Source organism: Neolamprologus multifasciatus, chromosome 2 (genome assembly GCF_963576455.1).
Source record: "Neolamprologus multifasciatus chromosome 2, fNeoMul1.2, whole genome shotgun sequence".
Classification (NCBI taxonomy): domain Eukaryota; kingdom Metazoa; phylum Chordata; class Actinopteri; order Cichliformes; family Cichlidae; genus Neolamprologus; species Neolamprologus multifasciatus.
This window is the reverse complement of record NC_140440.1, coordinates 31,555,336-31,572,965: the sequence shown is the minus strand read 5'-3', so window position 1 is coordinate 31,572,965 and position 17,630 is coordinate 31,555,336. Positions and strand designations below refer to the sequence as shown.

The 17,630-nt window shown below is 40.9% G+C and overlaps 3 protein-coding genes across 6 annotated transcripts; 2 read left to right on the top strand and 1 right to left on the bottom strand.

Annotated features, from left to right (window-relative positions):
- Positions 1–365: 365 nt before the first annotated feature.
- rnaseh2c (ribonuclease H2, subunit C) lies at positions 366–3,152 on the top strand. Its single transcript, XM_085172556.1, has 5 exons — positions 366–475; positions 1,176–1,330; positions 2,134–2,246; positions 2,345–2,464; positions 2,970–3,152. The coding sequence occupies exons 2-5, from the start codon at positions 1,177–1,179 to the stop codon at positions 2,991–2,993; spliced, it is 411 nt and encodes a 136-aa protein (XP_085028682.1). The 5' UTR covers positions 366–475; position 1,176; the 3' UTR covers positions 2,994–3,152.
- Positions 3,153–3,190: 38 nt separating this feature from the next.
- Positions 3,191–11,996, bottom strand: zbtb3 (zinc finger and BTB domain containing 3). 2 transcript variants are annotated; one of them, XM_085172464.1, is made up of 3 exons: positions 11,878–11,996; positions 10,241–11,067; positions 3,191–8,890 (listed from the first exon to the last, which is right to left on the bottom strand). In XM_085172464.1, the coding sequence occupies exons 2-3, from the start codon at positions 11,062–11,064 to the stop codon at positions 7,822–7,824; spliced, it is 1,893 nt and encodes a 630-aa protein (XP_085028590.1). In that variant the 5' UTR covers positions 11,065–11,067; positions 11,878–11,996; the 3' UTR covers positions 3,191–7,821. The 2 variants fall into 2 exon arrangements, with proteins under 2 accessions (XP_085028590.1, XP_085028598.1); XM_085172472.1 differs by having other exon boundaries at positions 3,191–8,887.
- Positions 11,974–17,425, top strand: trpt1 (tRNA phosphotransferase 1). 3 transcript variants are annotated; one of them, XM_085172529.1, is made up of 7 exons: positions 11,974–12,131; positions 12,602–12,717; positions 15,365–15,534; positions 16,470–16,647; positions 16,723–16,779; positions 16,920–16,982; positions 17,087–17,425. In XM_085172529.1, the coding sequence occupies exons 1-7, from the start codon at positions 11,974–11,976 to the stop codon at positions 17,107–17,109; spliced, it is 765 nt and encodes a 254-aa protein (XP_085028655.1). In that variant the 3' UTR covers positions 17,110–17,425. The 3 variants fall into 3 exon arrangements, with proteins under 3 accessions (XP_085028655.1, XP_085028652.1, XP_085028665.1); XM_085172526.1 differs by having other exon boundaries at positions 16,872–16,982; XM_085172539.1 differs by lacking the exon at positions 11,974–12,131 and adding an exon at positions 13,180–13,261 and having other exon boundaries at positions 16,872–16,982.
- The last annotated feature ends 205 nt before the right edge of the window (positions 17,426–17,630 follow it).

The following is a 17,630-nucleotide window of genomic DNA, read 5'->3' as shown; positions in this document are numbered from 1 at the left end:
ACATATAATATATGTATATATATATACGTACATAATAAAATACAAAGACTTATATTATATGAAAACTGGGAATGAACGTGTTTTTTTTTTTTTTTAAATTAAACCTTTAAAATCGAAGCAATTGAGTTGGCCGCTAATTTCACTTCAAATAGAAAGCCAAATTACAAAGACAGGTGTTTAACCCCCCACCAAATAGATAAATAAATAACTAAAAAGGATACGGCTAACTACCTCATATCTAGAGGTGCGAGTGTGATTCACAGTTCAAGGGCGAAAACACAAAAGCTACAAGCCTTGGAAAATCGTTGTGATCGAGCTTCACCGGGAAGAGGCGCTATTCTGGGGCTGAGCAGAAAAAACCCGCCAAAATACCTTCTGGCGTAGAAGAAGAAGGTTTTGTCCAATCACAAGCTGTGTTTGTTGTTTACCGGAAAAGATCCAGTTTAACGTTTCACGTTTGGAAAACTGCAGAAAGGTAAGGGTGGAGATATATGTCTTTTAAATAAATGTAAGACTTTTATTGCATGTTGTATGGTATTTAATAGGAATTATTTTTTTCTCTGGGATTCTTTGGAAAACATGCTCCCTTTGAGTTTGACGTATTCTGTGTATGAAAAATGGAGATCAACAAATAACTATTCTCATCGAAAGCCAGAAAAAAATATTGTTTTAAAGTAAGTATTACTTTTGGCTGCTCTCAGATACTCAGGCAGACTGAAAGCTGTCCACCAAAAAGTTTCATTCTGTGCTGTGATGCATGGATTACATAGCTGAAGTTCTGACAGATAGTTATGGTTGACAGACAATCAGACAAGTAGGCTGGCAGAACAATAGAAAAAGCTGTAAACAGGTGGAATAACATTAAAGTCACCATGAGTTCTGAATCAATTGCAGATGATTCATTGTTTGTTTTATTTTTGAGTACACTAGTTTGCTGGACATAAGAGCTAAAAAAAAACCTACTATTGTGAACCTAAAGTGACATCTGCAGTTGAAAAATCATTTTAATTGCAGAAAAACACTCACATTAAAGGCTAAACTTTGTCGCTCAGTTTGTCTCACATACAATTTTTTTTCCTTTTTTTGTAGTCTGTGACTGTGTTTGATAAAAGAGACTGAGGTTAAATTAAAAACTAAAAATGTACTTTCTTTTTTCTTCTGTCTCCTGGCTGCAGGATGTCCTGTAATTCCAGTGTTATTCGACTTTGTGCATCATCAGTGGGACAGGCACCCCAAGCTCCAGTCCACCTCATGCCATGTGAGATTGAACACAATGGGCCAGCACAGGTCAACCAATACTTCACTGCTACCACCAAAGACCAGAAACAAGGTAAACACAAAATCTTTTGATATCTGCTAATATGGATTAATCCACAGTGGACAGATAAAAATGTAGAGATAAAAGATCACTAAATGTGTAAATAAAGCAAACAGCTGCCAGTATCCTGGTTTTAAACTGTTTTGCAGCTTTTTGAATAACTGCTGTTTCTGATATGATTAATTTGTTTTGGGGGTAAAAGTGGAATGGTTTTTAAGAATTCTTGGGAATTTTTAGTTAAAGTGAGTTGCTATTTAACACTTAAGTAAGTAATAAAAATGTAGCTTTATTGTCCTTTTTGAGACAGAAAACACTAACAAAGCGCAAAAACCAGCATATGCTAAAGCAAAGTGGACACATATGAACACTACCCGAATGTCTGTCTAAACAGATGAGTTTTAAGCTTCATTATAATGGATGCCACAGAGTCAAGGGTGTGTGTAGAAAGTGGTAAACTATTCCCTAGTTTTGGAGGTTTGGAAGTCACTATCATATTTAGTTTTCAAATGGATTTGCAGAATCACAAGAAGACCCCTACCTAAGGACTTGAGAACACAAGTGGAGTAGTTTGACAAAATATGTGGGGGCCTCAACCTGTAAGGCCATAAAAGTGAGAACCAAGATTTTAAACAATTCAAAAACTTTAAAAGTGAGATGTTATGCGAAGACTTATGAGAGTGAGTTAAAGCCTTACAGGATCAGTTTAGACAGACTGGAGGCGACAAGTAGGTGCTTTAGGAAAGAAAACTGCGCATTACACAGCACACATCAAGAATCCCCAATGCTTTGTTTTGTTTTTTCCTTTCACATTGCAGATAAGTCAGTGTCATTCAGGGGACGTGGGTTAAAGGGGCAGGAGATCAGCTGTCCGCAGGGCTACACGGGGCTGGTACTGAAAGAGATCAACAAACCCGGCTCAGACCAGGAGGTAAATACCACTGGAGATGTGGGTCCAAGCACTAACTATTTCATAAAATCAGATGCGTAGATGAGGTTTTTGTAACTTGTGTTTATGTGTGTTTTCAGGACAGGACAGTGAAAGTATCCTCCGTATTTGACAAAATGACCTACTGGAACCTGGAAACACCTCCTAATTCAGACGATACTATTGTGATGGCAATGGATTGGCCTGATTTGGCTGAGGCAGTGAGTTGTTTTTTCCCCCTCTTGGATCCATTAATCCAAGATCAAACCAATCTTTGTCTCCTAGTAATTAATATGTAATACATTTAACATAAATAATGTGTGCTTTTTTGGTGAAATATGACCCAAACAAGTTTGGGTGTATTTTGGAGCAGGTTCATATACTATTCAGTCACCTTAAATCACATCCTACAAGAAATTAAGCATGTAATACCAGTTGTTGCTTGAAGCTGCTGTTCTGAGTTAATTACCAGTTATTTCCTGGATCTATATTACATTTCCATCTGTGGCTATTCAGTACATGTTCACCGGGTTTCATAAATATCAATCTGGACGTTTTCTTGTAAACTCAACCTCAACCTCAACCTCATGAGCCTCAACCTCAGTTGAGGCTCATTCTCTTTGGTGGAGGAACCGTGTTTAATTCAACTGATGAAAATACAAAAGACACAGACAGAAATATTTTCAGATATTTGCAGGTTTGTCCTGATATTTTGTCTCTTCACAGATCCACGCTCCAGTAGAAGACTGAAGAGGCCGCCTGATGTCTCTTCAGCATTTTACATATGAAATGCGCCGCTTGCTAGTTATTCATGATAACTGGTGGAAAGGCTTAAGAAATATTTTCAGTAAGTGTTGCTTTTGCACAGCAATAAGTTACGCAACCTTTGTATATATCCTTAATGACGTATTTTTTTCTAGTGAACAAAAAAAAAAATAGAATAAAAGTGACTGACCAAAGTGTGCAATGTTTTATTCACTGAAAAATTACCATGTTCATGTGGCACGTTCTACTCAGCACTGTTTATTCACAAGGGCACATTTAGATTCTGTAGACTGGCTACTATAAAACCCTCTAATATGTATTAACTGCAATTATGATATGATAACAGTATGGTAATAACGACACACAGCAGCTGTCATACAAATACACTTAAGGTGGTGCAGAATGAAAGAGTGTTTAACATTAACTTAAAGTTTAAACAGAAGGCAGAAAACCGCATGTGTTCAAGTGTGTCGATACTGTGGTGGTTCTCAGTCATGGTAGTTTCAAGTGCTTGAAAACTATTCATTGCAAATGCGTAAATGACCCTCAGGTCCACCTCCAAGGATACAGTCCCCACTAAGACAGTCAATCAGCTGTCTCAGACAGCTGATGAAGCCTCTTGGATGAGAGGCAAGAAGAACATAAAGAAGTCCAGCTGCCTTCTTTTCAAGCACTTGAGACAATATGCTTTTCTGTAAAATTACAGAAGTAAAACTGAGAATTAATCAACCTGTTAGCTAATCAAGAAATGTTGGCCAGGAGTGTTCAGGGTTTTGTCTCCTTGACAACATTTGATTGTATCTGATGAACAATGTCAAACAAAGTCTGAAATGTGTGGTGATAAGACGCAGAAGTTACGACCGGACATGCACAGAGCTGAGAGCATAACTTGCAGTAAACTACAATGTAAAATCCAATCCTGTGCAGGTCACTGGAAATAAAAAAGTTAATTTAACACCTTTATCCATTTCTATTATTTTCAGATGCAACTTCAGTATTTCTGGATCAGTTACTCTATGTTCCTCATTTGACACTTACTGCATTAGAGATAAAGAGGAAGGAAATGAAAACAAGAGAAAGAAACGAGGCAGGTATTGACAAAGTGACTTCAAAACAGTTCGAGCTCACATTAGGTGCTATAAAATGGCACAAAAATCAACTGTTTCTGGCACTGAAAGAGCAGTCATACAAATTTAACAAATAAAAAAATAAAACCTTTGTGTTTGTTTTGAGTTAAGTGGTATAGCATGTCACATGACTAATATTTTTAGATATCTTTTTCATCTCTTCTGATAATTTTAACAAACATACATCTTTGATGCAACAATGCTGAAGATATTTAAAATTACAAACTTGGGTGCAAAGTGTCACTTAATATTACAAAGGGTACACAATAGTACAGCTATCAAATCTGTTCCAGGGCTGCAGTAGACAACAGTGAACATTAAACAGATTAGATTTGTGAATGAAAGAAGTACCAATATGTGTGGGTAAGATTGGGATCAAATTTCCAAAAAAAGGAAAGTTGGGGTATCTGTGAGAGATATAAAAGTCAGTCAGTGGCAGGGGTGGGAAATTTTCTCTCAGCCACTCAAACATTTAACCAGCCACGATTTTTATTTTTTGTGTGTAACATTTGCAATGTGGCGTTATATTGACTCCAGAAATATAACGCCACATTGCAAATGTTACTGATCGATTTTTCCTCCCTCATCTAGATCCCCCTTTTCCATTAGTACCTACTCGGATTGATTCGCCATGGGACTCAACTCAGATCGACTGGTTTTCCATTACAAATCAGTACTACCTAACCTGCGTGGTTGTCATCACAGCAATGCGTCAGAAAACCCTGCAACTTTATTGGGGACCACAGAGTTGTTTTTGTAGCCATTTCCCCTGCTGCTGGGTTTCAAAAATGGTGGTTTCAATTTTCGCGAACGCAACGCTCTCATGACTCATTGAGTGACGCTACCGACAGACGTCACATTTTAGTACCTGCTCAGATCGCATAATGGCATTTACAGCAGATTAGCAGCAATTTAGATGCATTGTTGCCCGCGAAACGTCAGTAGTGCAAATTGATTGTAGTTTTTTCTGTTCAAATTTAAACCCGCAACGGTGGCTTGTGCATTGTTCAAATTTACACACCACTTCATAAATTTACAGACATTTGGCCAGTGTCGGGTCCTAATTTCCACCACTGGCCAGTGGGTAAACTGAGCTCTAAAGTTCGAGTTAACACGTGAGACATACAGAGGTAACTACGTGGTAAGTTTAAAAGGGTGCTTTAGAGAACTTTTAACCATCAGATTTCAATTTTAACTGTATTAATATTTTAAAAGTAAGCAGAATCAAGTATGAATGCAAGTTAGACAGGCAACTGCGGAGGTAAGAACTGATTTGGGTAATGTGTGTTAAAAAAAAAGAATCCAAAATAGATTAGGTCTTGATGGATGCTCAATCATCCAGGTAAGTAAATCCCAAAAGGTTGATTCTGTTCATCTGAACGTAGCGTTTTCAATGGGAGAAACGTTTTGTCACTCATCCAAGTGACTTCTTCAGTCTTAGCTGACTTACAATGCTTCTAGATGAGAATACTCTTAAAAAGGTGCTTGAATTCACTGAGAAGGCTCGTCTAGCACAGCATGAGAAGTCTAAGACCAGACAACAAAGGAAGTTTGACTTACTTGTTTATGCGTCGGAAACGACAGCAAAATACAGAGAGTGTCCCCAGCAGCCAGAAGAGAGAAGAATTCCACAACAAAGATGTGGACAAGTGGGTGAAAAATTTGTCTGACAGACAACTCACCCAACCAGAGAAAAACATTCTTGCAAAAGGTTTGAACTTTGCTGTGACGCCGAGACAAATCCCACTAGTGGAACTGATCACAGTCACAGAAACAGCAATTCGACAACAACAACATTGCAGACTTGGAAGCAGAACAACTACAGAGTTCCAGCCTGTCTCAGCAATGCAAAGCCCCCAGCATCTAACATCAGCATGGAGGAGAGGAAGGCACTCACATCACTTAGTAATGACAATAACATTATCATCCTTCCAGCAGACGAGGTGGGTGCACGGTCTTGCCAAACCAGAAAGACTATCATGAGAACATGCTGTCACTGCTCAGTGACAAAAATACTTATAAACCCCTCAAACGAGACCCAGGAAGTGGCTACAGGAAGAGGGTGGTAGATTGTCTGAAGCAGTTAGAACAAGACAACGCTATTGACCGGACCTCATATGACAAGCTATAGGGGAATCAACACCAAGTCTTTACGGTTTGCCGAAGACGCATAAACAGGGTGCACCTTCAAGACCAATTGTCTGTATGATCAACTCACCCATTGGTAGACAGCTCTGAACACCGCATCCATAACACCTTGGATTTTGTTGATAAGGTGAGGGATGTCATTATGGAGTTCACCAGGGACGATACAAAAACTGACAGGTTAGCCTTCTTAGACTGTGAGATTTCCATCAGTAATGGGGGACATTTAAAAGCTAATGTGTACCGTAAACCTACGCATACAGATCAGTATTTAAGGTTTGACTCTCATCATCCACTGGAGCACAAACTTGGTGTCATCAGGATGCTTCAACATAGAGTGAACACCATCCCCACAGACACAGCGCCCGGGAAGCAGAAGAACATCACGTCAAGAAGGCCCTAGGTAAATGTGGTTATTAGACATTTGTCAAAACTGGGAAGGCGCCTAAAGAAAGCTAAATTTAGGTGAAAATCGAAAGACCATCTCTGAATCGAGGAGGGGGCCAACGGTACATATTTCGTGATCTCACAATGCAGCTATTCCCCAACTCTGTGAACGGTACTCGTGGCCATTGATCAGTGGTCTTTGATCAGTGGATGTTGATCAATGGTCAGGACAATTTGCATATTAATAATCAAGGAAGTGACCTTACAACCCATTGCTCATTCAGTGAGCTTGTTCTGTTATTGTGCAATGTATAATGTACTGTTTATAAGGTTGGGGAAACCTGCAGTCAGCTGAGACTGAAGAAGATAATCGGTGAGTGACGAAACGATTCTCCCATTGAAAATGCTACATCCAGATGAACAGAACCAACCTTCTGGGACAAAACAGGTTATACATCTAGGATTACCTGAAACAAAAGTTCATAAATTGAGCAGATAAGTAGCTAGATAGAGATTGGAAAATATGTGCAGCAGGCTAAGCGTAATTTATGGTCCCAAAAATGTGTTTGTCTGCGTACATCTTTCCATTCGGGGTGAAAAATACAGAACAGGCAGTGGCTGCAGTTGACAACTTTTTACTGTTTTAACACTCTGCTTCACTTCAGCTCTTTTGTATGTTATAAATGCTGTATGTATGCTGATGGATTAACAACAGCACAAGCAAAAGTGTCTCACAGACCGGTTGCACCACATACTTTGTACACTGCCTCCATATGACAACGGAGCTCTCTGCAGGTATACGGGCAACGCCTAAACGGCCAGCGGACAGCAAACACACTCTCTTTGTTGGACCATAAACTCAGCTTTAGAGTGATTAAGGACAAAGAGAGATGGAAACATACTGATGAATGAAACATGTGGTGAGCAGATGGAAGGAGTACTGTAAGAAGCTGATGAATTAAAAAATCAAAGAAGAGGACAGACAAAAGATAGTGAATCAGGAAATGTAGAGGATTAGTAAGGAGGAAGTGAAGGCAGCTATGAAGAGAATAAAGAGAGGAAAGGTGGTTGGTCCAGATTACATACCAAACAGTATGGTCTTTGAGAAAATGTACATACTGTACATTTTGTTGTGGAAGCGAAAGGTGTCTGTGTTAGCTAAGAGGTGGAGGTGGTGGTGGCTGCGCTGGCAGAGAGGACTCTGTGTCTGCTTTGCTGCGTTTGGCTGGCAGCGTGAGGTCATGCGCTTTGCGAATGTGTCGGTACAGATCGCCCGATTGTGTGTAGCTTCGGTAGCAGTAGCGACACTCATACGGCCGCTCCCGTGTGTGCACAATGGCGTGGCGTCTCAGCGTGTAGGTGCACGAGAAAGTTTTTCCACAGACACCACACGTTGGTACGTCCTCTACGAAGTTTCCTACAGAGTCCTGGAGCTCCTGGAAGTATGCAACAGGGTCGGAATGCTGCTGAGATTTGGATGGAGGAATGAGGGATGCAGTGAAGTTAGAAGCATCGTGGGAGGAAGGTCCAGCCCCAGAGGAGGAGGAGGAGGGAGAGAGGGGGAAGGAGTAATCATTTATTTGGGAGGTCAATTGTAAGAAGCCCTGTGGGTGAGAAGAGAGAAACTGAGGGCTGTTCAGATCTTCTTCCTGGATGTCATCTTCAAAGTCATCGTCAACTTCCATCACGGGTTCTCTCTCTCTGCTTTCCTCTTTCTCCTCCTCTAGCTCTTCATCTGATATAACAATGGCCTCCACTTTGACTTTCACATTCTCTCCATCATTGCCTCTCCTATCTGTCCCCATTAGAGGGTGATTTTTAGTATTAGATGAAGCTCCAGTGCCCCCCTCAGGTCCTTTAAGCATTTGTCTCTGAGGAGGAGGAGCAGCAGCGAGGGATTCTGAGCTCTGGGTTTGAAGCGATATGGCACTCTGAATTCGGATCTGTGGAGGCGCATGCCGGGACAGCGTCTTTGGTGCGCTTAATTGTAAATGTGAGGTCAGAGCTGATGCTTGGATCAACATAACCATCTGCTGTCCTTTGCCTAATGTACTTCTGTCATCAGTCACTGAGGGTTCCCCTAAAGAGCCATTGCGTGGGAGTTGCGGTTTATCAGGATGTGCACTGGATTCTGACTGGAGAACAGCAACCAGTGAGCGACCAGCAGCCTGGCTCACTGGGACCAGAGAAGAAGGAGATGAGGAGGAAGGCTGCTGGTTAATGCTGAAAAATAAAAAGGAAGATACAAAGCCTTTTAATAACAAGAAATAAGAATGTTCAATTTCTTATGGTTTAATCTAAATAATGATCATATGTCCTCTCAGAGAAGGCTGTATTGAAATCAGATTTTACTTTACTTCTCCTGTTGTTTATATATATATATATATATATATATATATATATATATATATATATTAGGGGTGCAACGATATCGATATTGAACTGTTCGATACAGTGCTTTCGGTTTGGTACGCATATGTATCGAATAATACAAAATTTTTAATTTATTTTATCAACTTTTCTTCTGACGATGCTGTCTGTGTTGAGAGCTCAGTGGATCTGCGTTCGATTACTCCGCCTAGGCTGCACTGTCGAGCACAGATCCACTGAGCGCAGCGCAAGCTAGCAAGACAGAAGCTAAGCTCGTTGCAACATGGCAAATTGAACCTCCCCCACCCTCATTCAGATCTGGCCTTTGGAACTATTTTGGTCTTCATGTGAAGTATGACCCTGAAGGTAAGCGCGTCATGGACAAAAGTAAAACAGTATGTCGGATGTGCCACACAATGCTCAATAGGTAGGAACTAGTGTGTTAGCGCAGTTAGCTTGTTAACACGTTGACGCCTTCCAGCCCCACGCTGGGGGCGATCTGCGGTAGCTCGTTAACGGAGATTTGCCTTATTATGGCGTTAACGTCATTTCAGATTAACGCTGACAGCACTAGTGGGAACAAAATGTATATGACTGCACATTTACGCCAACATCATCCTAGTGCAAAGACAAGTGGAAGCAGACAAAAACAACAAGCACGCATGCTACAAACTTTACCCGAGTCATTTAGACAGCCGTGATTCTCCTTATGGGGACCTGATATGTTTAATATGCTGTTGAGAGTATACCCCAGAAGAAGTGTATAGTATAGCTTTTATTTTGGAAAGAGCCATTTCTCTGTAATAAACTCTCTTTTCCAAAGATGAGTGATTTCTCAATCAGATAGATTTATTATTTTATCCCTTTGTTGTTTCAGTAACATTCAATTTAAAAACTGTACGTTTGAGTTAAAATATAAATTTATAATTTTAATAAATGACAAATTAAAAAAGCATGAACATTTTTTTTTTGTATCGAAAAAATATCATACCTTGACACCAAAGTATCAAACCGAAACGTGAATTTTGTGTATCGTTGCACCCCTAATATATATGTGTCCTTACACCCTTAAAAACATCTGATTATGAAACGGAATTAAAGAAAACACTAAATAATTATAGAACAGAATTAAGTAATGTATGCTGCAATTTAAATGTTCTTGTTTTTCCTTATTTTCTGTCTGTAAATCAACAATTTATCTACCTGCATGTCTCAGTGGTGCTACAAGGACTACAGAGTGCTGTGCATTCTCCTTGATGCACAGCCCCCATCCTGATGTGACCTCCAGGAGCAGGGGCAGACTGGCCTGTGATGAAGCCTTGCACCAGCTCTCCACCTGGGGGCAGAGGAGGGCCATCCATGCCTGGCTGGGTAGTATCGGCGAGATCGGGGCTCAAAGGAGTCTGAACTCGTGCCTCTGATAACCCCCCACCAGTCCTTTGTTCAGAATTCACAGTCTCCACATGGTGCCTCTCTGCCACCATGGATGCTGATAACAGTGGTGCAGCTATGGTGACTGGATTTGAGTGATCTGATGCCACGGCCACCATGGGCTCTGCTCCACGGTCACCCCCATCCTCCCTACGTGTCTCTATTTCCTTCCTCGAACCAGCACTCTCTTCAGAGCGTGTGCTGTCTGCCTCAGCCAGAGGCCCTCGTCTCTGCAGCCGCCTCTTGCAAACTCTTACCACCTCATTCATGTGTAGAAAGCTTGCAGCTGCCAATACGTCCTCCACTGGAGGTGACTCTTCAAGCTGCAGCACTCCTTCATAGACAAAGTCCAAGAGCAAGCCAAATGCAGCTGATGTGACAATGTCACTGTCGAGTGTGACAGAGCTGCTGGTGCTGTTTCCTCCTGGAGAGTCTGAATAGAACATATGGAAGAATGGCGAGCAGGAGGCCAAAACAGCCCGGTGAGCCAGGAAACGGGATGAGCCCACCAGGACGGTGCAGTCACAGAGGAAGCCCCGCTGGCGCTGAGACCGCAGGGCGGACAGCAGCTGCTGGGAATGCTGAGGAAACTCCATCACCTGAGCAAAAGAGACAGGGAGAGATGTGTTTAACCCCTACAAGTGAAAGCTTCTGTATGAAACTATACTGAATCACAATACAATAAAGCAAAGCACAATTATACAAAAAGAGAATCTGTTCTTGTGGGATAACTGTAGGTAAATATTGTGCACTGGAAAATGTTTAAAATGTCCTCAAAGCTGGAAACAGATTATAGTTATCACAGTGTGTAATAAAGCATTTATGACATGTCTGCTTTATAGGAAGACAACATGTCACCTATGCACAAAATAAAGCACAATAACCTAACTAAGTTAATTAACTTATTTTCTCTGAGTGACTAGGGTGAAACAGTAACAGTGTGATTTTTTTAAATGTACTCTTTAGATAAATTAATGTTAATGCTTAGATAAACATCTAATAATATTTTATAAGACTATCTGTAGAGAAATCATAGGGGGACACTACAGCTAAAAACAACACAAACATTTCCTAATTACTTACTAACAAAATATATTATATGTTTTCTGACATTGTTCCATATAAACGATAACTGTTGAATAATGACAGGTCTCATCTAATTGTGCACCAAGATACATTACTTTTCCAGAACAGACACTGGATAATGCCGAGGTCAGAATTGCTAGTGCAAGATTTATACAGTTATGCAGTTTTTTGTTGTTGTTTTTAAATCATTATACCAGTAAATACGGCAATAAATAAAAAAGAGAGAAGCTATTTTTAAAATTGGAAATTGATTATTTGGAGCAAAAGGTTAAAGTGGCTATCACCATATATCGAGAGAGAGAGAGATAAAATAAAAGACTCACGGCAAACTATTCGTGTTTCCGTCTTTCGGCGCTGTTTAATGGCAGGTAAGACTTTAAACAGCCGTCCAGCTTTAACTTTGCTAACATTAGGTTTCCATGGTGACCTGCTCGAATTCTTCGGTCCGCTGGCAGATCTCTTCATCCACGAGCTCAATCTGTAACATGGGACGTTTCACACAAACAGGAGAAGAAGAAGCACGACTGAAAGCGTACACTTTTCAGAAATCCGCCCTGCTGCCCAGCGAGAAAATCAGGTAACCCAAGCTCAACGATGCTAGCATTAGTTAGCCAAGTTAGCTCAGGTTCTGTGTTCAGTTCCAGCACCAGGAGTATCCGGACAGTCCCTACTGTTTATTTACCAAATAGGTTCTTATTTACCACGGACGGAAACTATCGTTTCTATTCTTGAGTGCGTCATTGTTTTTGGTGGGTGTCCTGAACATTTTCTTACCTGCAGCCACTCAGACAGCAGCTGTCTGTCTGAGTGATGTTTTCCTTCAGGACAAAAAAAAGAAAAAAAACGAAAGAAAAAAAAACAAACGCTTTTCCTCTGTGGTGCCGAATTACCGGAGCACTGCCCGTCACAGTGCCACCTGCAAGCGGAGAACGGGAACACACAGGAAGCGAGAGCAAGCCAAAATGCTACGCGCAATGCACTGACAACAAATATTATCCTATGCAACGTTTCGCAGAATTAAAACCAGTGAAATTTATCATACAACAGCTGCAAAACGAGGTCTGAAAAGCTGAGCTGCCTGTGCGTTCATGGACAGTGCCAAAGAAGGGGGAGGAAGGGGAGGAAGAGGCGGAAGAGGAAGGGGAGGACACCGTGGTGGAGAGGTGAGAGTTGGTTGACCCATTCAGGTCGATCGTGGCCTACGAGTTCGCCTTGTAATCGGAAGGTTGCCGGTTCGAGCCCCGGCTTGGACAGTCTCGGTCGTTGTGTCCTTGGGCAAGACACTTCACCCGTTGCCTACTGGTGATGGTCAGAGGGCCCGGTGGCGCCAGTGTCCGGCAGCCTCGCCTCTGTCAGTGCGCCCCAGGGTGGCTGTGGCTACAATGTTTGCCATCACCAGTGTGTGAATGGGTGGGTGACTGGATATGTAAAGCGCTATATAAATACAGACCATTTCAATTGGGGTAATTTCCCGTCTTTTTAATATCTAATAGTATTAGCTGTATGACAGGCAGTATGAGGGTTTTGGCATGGTAAAGTCTAGGTCCTATATTTAAACCACATAATTAGAACTAAATTTCAGTGTGTGTGTATGTTACTGAAAGTGATGCCTTTTCCACTACCAGGACAGAGATGTCCGCCTCTCTAAATCCATGTCTTATGCACTTCGCCATGGAGCCAGCCAGATGGGTCTGCAAATGGGTACAGGTGAGCTGCTTACAGTCAGATCTAGGTAACACAGATAATGCGGGGTAGACTGGTAGGGATGCAAATTTAGCAAGGACTCTAAAGGAGTTTTCATTTGAAAATGTAGCAAATTTTCATATTATTACCTGCAATTACACACAGGAAGTTCACAAACGCTTATAATGAGCATCAAAACCAGCCTCACACTTACACCTCCAGAAATACCTCGTGATTGTGGTCAGTTAGCTCAGTCCTTGTCTCATTTAAGCATAAAGCTTTTCTCCAGAAGTCATTTAGCTTGTCCACGTGGGCAGTGTAATCATACTATAATCATTCTGCAGTTCAAATAAATAATTAAAAGCCCTAAATCACCACTATTAAGGGCTAAGACAAGTGATGTGTACTGAAAACATAAAGGACCCTGATACATAGAGATAACCTGCATGTAATTAATGTCACCATTATAAAGGACATTTAAAAATGTAGCCTGTACATATGTTTACCTAACAGCAAAATTAAGATGGACAGTTTAAAATAAATAAAACCCGATATAAACATTTTACTGAGTACCCAATATGACCTTTAAAGAAAATGATATCATTCACCCAGGTATTTGTAGTATAATACTTTCTTCACAAAGTCTCCTGCTGGATATGCTTACCAATATTATCTGAGATCTGAGGGTGATTTCTGTAAACCAACATAAATTTGGTTTCCTTAACATTAAGAAGCTGCTTTAAACAAGACAATTTGGAGCTCTGACTCAGAGCAGGGTCAGCTGGTACAGTATTATACATTGAGCTACAGCCATTGCTCAGTTCCGGTAATTAGTGTATAAGGATGTAGTGTATTTGTTAATCAGAAGTTTGGTAGTTTGATCCCTGGTTGTTCCCAATGTGTATCTTGCTAAGGCACATTCATCCACTGATGCATCAGAGTATGAATGTGTGTGAATGTTAGACAGAAAAGCACTTACACTAAAGTTGTGCCTGAAATCTGCTGGTCCGCTCGTTGAGTTTTAGGGTTGTTGCTCCTTTTACTGCTGGGATCACTTTGGACATTCCGCGTCTCCTCCAGTTGTTGTTGGTACTTCTGTTTTCTTGTGTTCCTTCTTTCTGATATTGCTGTCCGCTGGGATTGCCACATCTATCACAGCTGCGGTGTTCTGCTCCTTGTCAGCCAACACTATGTCTGTTTGGTTGGCCAGCAGCTGCTTGTCTGTCTGGAACTTGAAGTCCCACAGGGCCTTCGCCCTGCCATTTTCAAGCACCTTCAGCAGTGTTTGCCATGAGGACTTGGGGATTTCTAGTCCATATGTGGAACAGATGTTGCTTTATACTATCCCAGCCACTTGGTTGTTTCTCTTGGTGTATATTGTCCCAGGTACCATCTTACCTTTTTCTACTATGTGCTGGAGTGTCTCTGGAGCACCTTTGCACAGTCTTCAACTTTGGTCTTCTGCCTCTATGGAGCTTGTGCTTGTAGCCCTTTCTTATGCTCCTAGGATCAGAGCCTAGGAACATAATGTTTTCCTTTAGGCATGTACAAACTATGCATTGGGAAAGTCTGAGGACGCACAGAGATTCGTACCAACTAACTAGAGGAACCTCTGATTATTATCATTCATAAATTTGATTCATTGTGTTTTGTCTACATGTGATGCTGGAATGCATCCTTAGAAAACACTCACTGGTGAAATACCTAGAGTTGTCTTAATCACAATCACGTTGCTTGATGTAAACAACAAGAAGGGTAAAAAACTTCAGTTACACCAAAAAGACTTATGCATTCAATATGAAATAAGTAGTTTGAACAATTTTAAGCAATTAAAAAAGTGGTTGATACATATTTCTGATGTCCATATGAGAAATTTCACCTATGGACAGATCCCATTTAACGATGTTGTCATAATATTGATAGCAGATGCAGACCTTAGATTTATTTTTATTTTTATTAATTTTAATATTGAACTTTTTAACATCCTTTTGCTGTTTTTGGGATTATTTGTAGAGAAAATGCTGCCAAATTGGAACAGTGCCTCAAACAAACAACTTGTTGCTCACAGGGCTGTAACATCCACAGGGGAAATTTGACCATAGTCATAACAGCTCTCTTCACATATAGACGGCTTCCTGTTTGTGGAGGATCTCCTGGCTCACCCGCAGTTCCACTCGTACTCGTTGGAAGACGTTGAGAGAGTTGTGGCCACAAATGACAAGCAGCGCTTTAAGCTCTGTACCCACCCTGAGGATGGCCGGCTGCAGATTCGGGCCAATCAGGGTCATTCAGTACAGGTAATGAGAGTTACAAAATTGTAAGACATGTCAACACCTGTAAACTCTGAGAAGCTTATACTTGCTGTTGTCAGCACATTGGCTATATTGCATTATCTCCTAGCTAAATGCTGAATTCAGTAAATATTCAGTTTGTTTGTTTGTTCTTGCTGATCAGCAAATGATTAGAAAAATATGATGAAAATGTGATTTATATACTTTTGGGACATACAACCAAAAAGCAACTCAGAAAATGCAGACTTTGCTTTAGTCAAATAACCAATTTATGCCTTATATACTGCAGATGTGTATGTGTGGGAGAGTGTTAGTGAGTCAAAGACTATTTTGAAGAAGTTACTCTATTTCTTTGCATTCTTGTCATGGAAGAAGTCCTACAACATGGTAAAACAAACTCCATTTTATCCAAAATAATGTAATAAATCAATGTAAATAGAGTCTTTGGAATATCAGCGTATCAGTGTCTTAGAATTAATCCCAAAATTACATTTTTAACAATCTTAAATTACAGGAAAATACACGGATACACAGAGTAGCTGTTTTTAATGTGTGCAGACTGATAATGACTATATGTGTAGTCAGGCCTTCCTAAATGCCCCACTGATGCTGGAAAAACCCTGCACGAGCGTTTGCATTTGATGTTAGGTTTAGGCCCAATAACAATGGGGAATATCTTGGAGGCTATGTTGCATATAAATTCATCTTCCTTTTAAATTTTTTGACTGCCATTTGTTGTTGACATTTCAGCTGAGCATGGGATCAGTCAAACTCTCACTAGGCTTGAGTTTAATAATTTCTCTCACTATTTTCTCCGATACTAATCAACTGCCCATGACTGATTACGAAAACAAAGCAATAGTAACCAGAATGCCTTTCTTTACCAGATTTAAGGCAGCTTTGTAAATCTGTGGCTATCCTGGCTGTGTTTCCACGGTCAGGTTGTGGATCTGGAGCTGAAAGCGGTCATGGCTGGTTCTCCAGACTGCCCTGCTGAGGCTGTTCATGGCTCCTACCTCAGAAACTGGAGCTCCATCCAGCAGCAGGGCCTGAGCCGCATGAAGAGGACACACATCCATCTGGCACGAGGCTTGCCAGGGGAGGACGGCATCATCAGTGGTATGCTCGTGTGAGTTTGATGGAGAGTAGCTTGTCAGAAGGTTTGTACTACAGCGTTATTTTTTTCCCCACCAGGCATGAGGAAAGATTGTGATCTAGCTGTGTTTATTGATGTCCCCAAAGCACTGGCTGGTAAGATTAAACCCCGATTGCTGCTGTCCAATTATCTACCTTTACTCTATATGTGTAGGAACCAATGCTACTAGTTTTATGTGTCTCTACAGATGGTATCAAGTTCTTCTGGTCTGAGAATGATGTGCTGTTGACTGCAGGTGATGCTGAGGGTAAAATTCAACCTAAATACTTCAGCCGAGCTCTAAGACTGAGACCTTCAAGTAAGAAAAACTCTTATACAGAAATAAAAGTTTAGATTTTATGCTTACGTGGATTTGGGTTCACTATTTCCTTGTTCACTGAGCTCTATTTTGCTGTGTTCCAGGGAGCATCCTGCCACTGCAGTAACAGCAGAGAGTGCTGTCCTGTCATTGGTCATTACCGCACTCACCTGACCATGTTAGCATCCGACGGTTGGTTGATGCTTATCCCAGTTCCCCTGGCAACACTTGTTTTCCAGCAGCATCGATTTATCAGCAACAGAAGTGCATATTCAGAAATCTCCCAAAGTGGCACCTGATTGGTAAACTTTAAACTGTTGATTCATTATTGAAAGTGAACAGGACAGAAGGTACATCCTTATTTTTATATGACAATTCAACAAACTTAAAAATACAGAGGCCCTGTTTTCCCCACTTCATGCTAAATAAAGCATTGTACCAATGACTACCAGGATATTTTAACTGGCAGATCTTTAAATAAAGCGTATTGTGCATGTGGTTAGTCACGTGGCTAAGCATGGGAAATGAGAGGATGCAGACATTGAGGTTTAACGGACTGCAGTTTCCAGTAAGATATGGACTGACACGCACAGTGTGTGAGGGAAGATAACTTGTTTGAGGTTTCCTGTGTAAGAAATTGCCAAAATA

Excerpts from the sequence above, each read along its gene's own strand:
- zbtb3 (XM_085172464.1), bottom strand. The coding sequence starts at position 11,064 with ATGGAGTTTCCTCAGCATTCCCAGCAGCTGCTGTCCGCCCTGCGGTCT. Across the intron at positions 8,891-10,240 it reads AGCACCACTGAGACATGCAG|CATTAACCAGCAGCCTTCCT; the intron begins GTAGATAAATTG and ends TTTATTTTTCAG.
- trpt1 (XM_085172526.1), top strand. The coding sequence starts at position 11,974 with ATGGTGACCTGCTCGAATTCTTCGGTCCGCTGGCAGATCTCTTCATCC. Across the intron at positions 12,718-15,364 it reads GAGGACACCGTGGTGGAGAG|ACGGCTTCCTGTTTGTGGAG; the intron begins GTGAGAGTTGGT and ends CTTCACATATAG. Across the intron at positions 16,983-17,086 it reads TCTAAGACTGAGACCTTCAA|GGAGCATCCTGCCACTGCAG; the intron begins GTAAGAAAAACT and ends GCTGTGTTCCAG.
- rnaseh2c (XM_085172556.1), top strand. The coding sequence starts at position 1,177 with ATGTCCTGTAATTCCAGTGTTATTCGACTTTGTGCATCATCAGTGGGA. Across the intron at positions 2,247-2,344 it reads AACCCGGCTCAGACCAGGAG|GACAGGACAGTGAAAGTATC; the intron begins GTAAATACCACT and ends GTGTGTTTTCAG. Across the intron at positions 2,465-2,969 it reads GGCCTGATTTGGCTGAGGCA|ATCCACGCTCCAGTAGAAGA; the intron begins GTGAGTTGTTTT and ends GTCTCTTCACAG.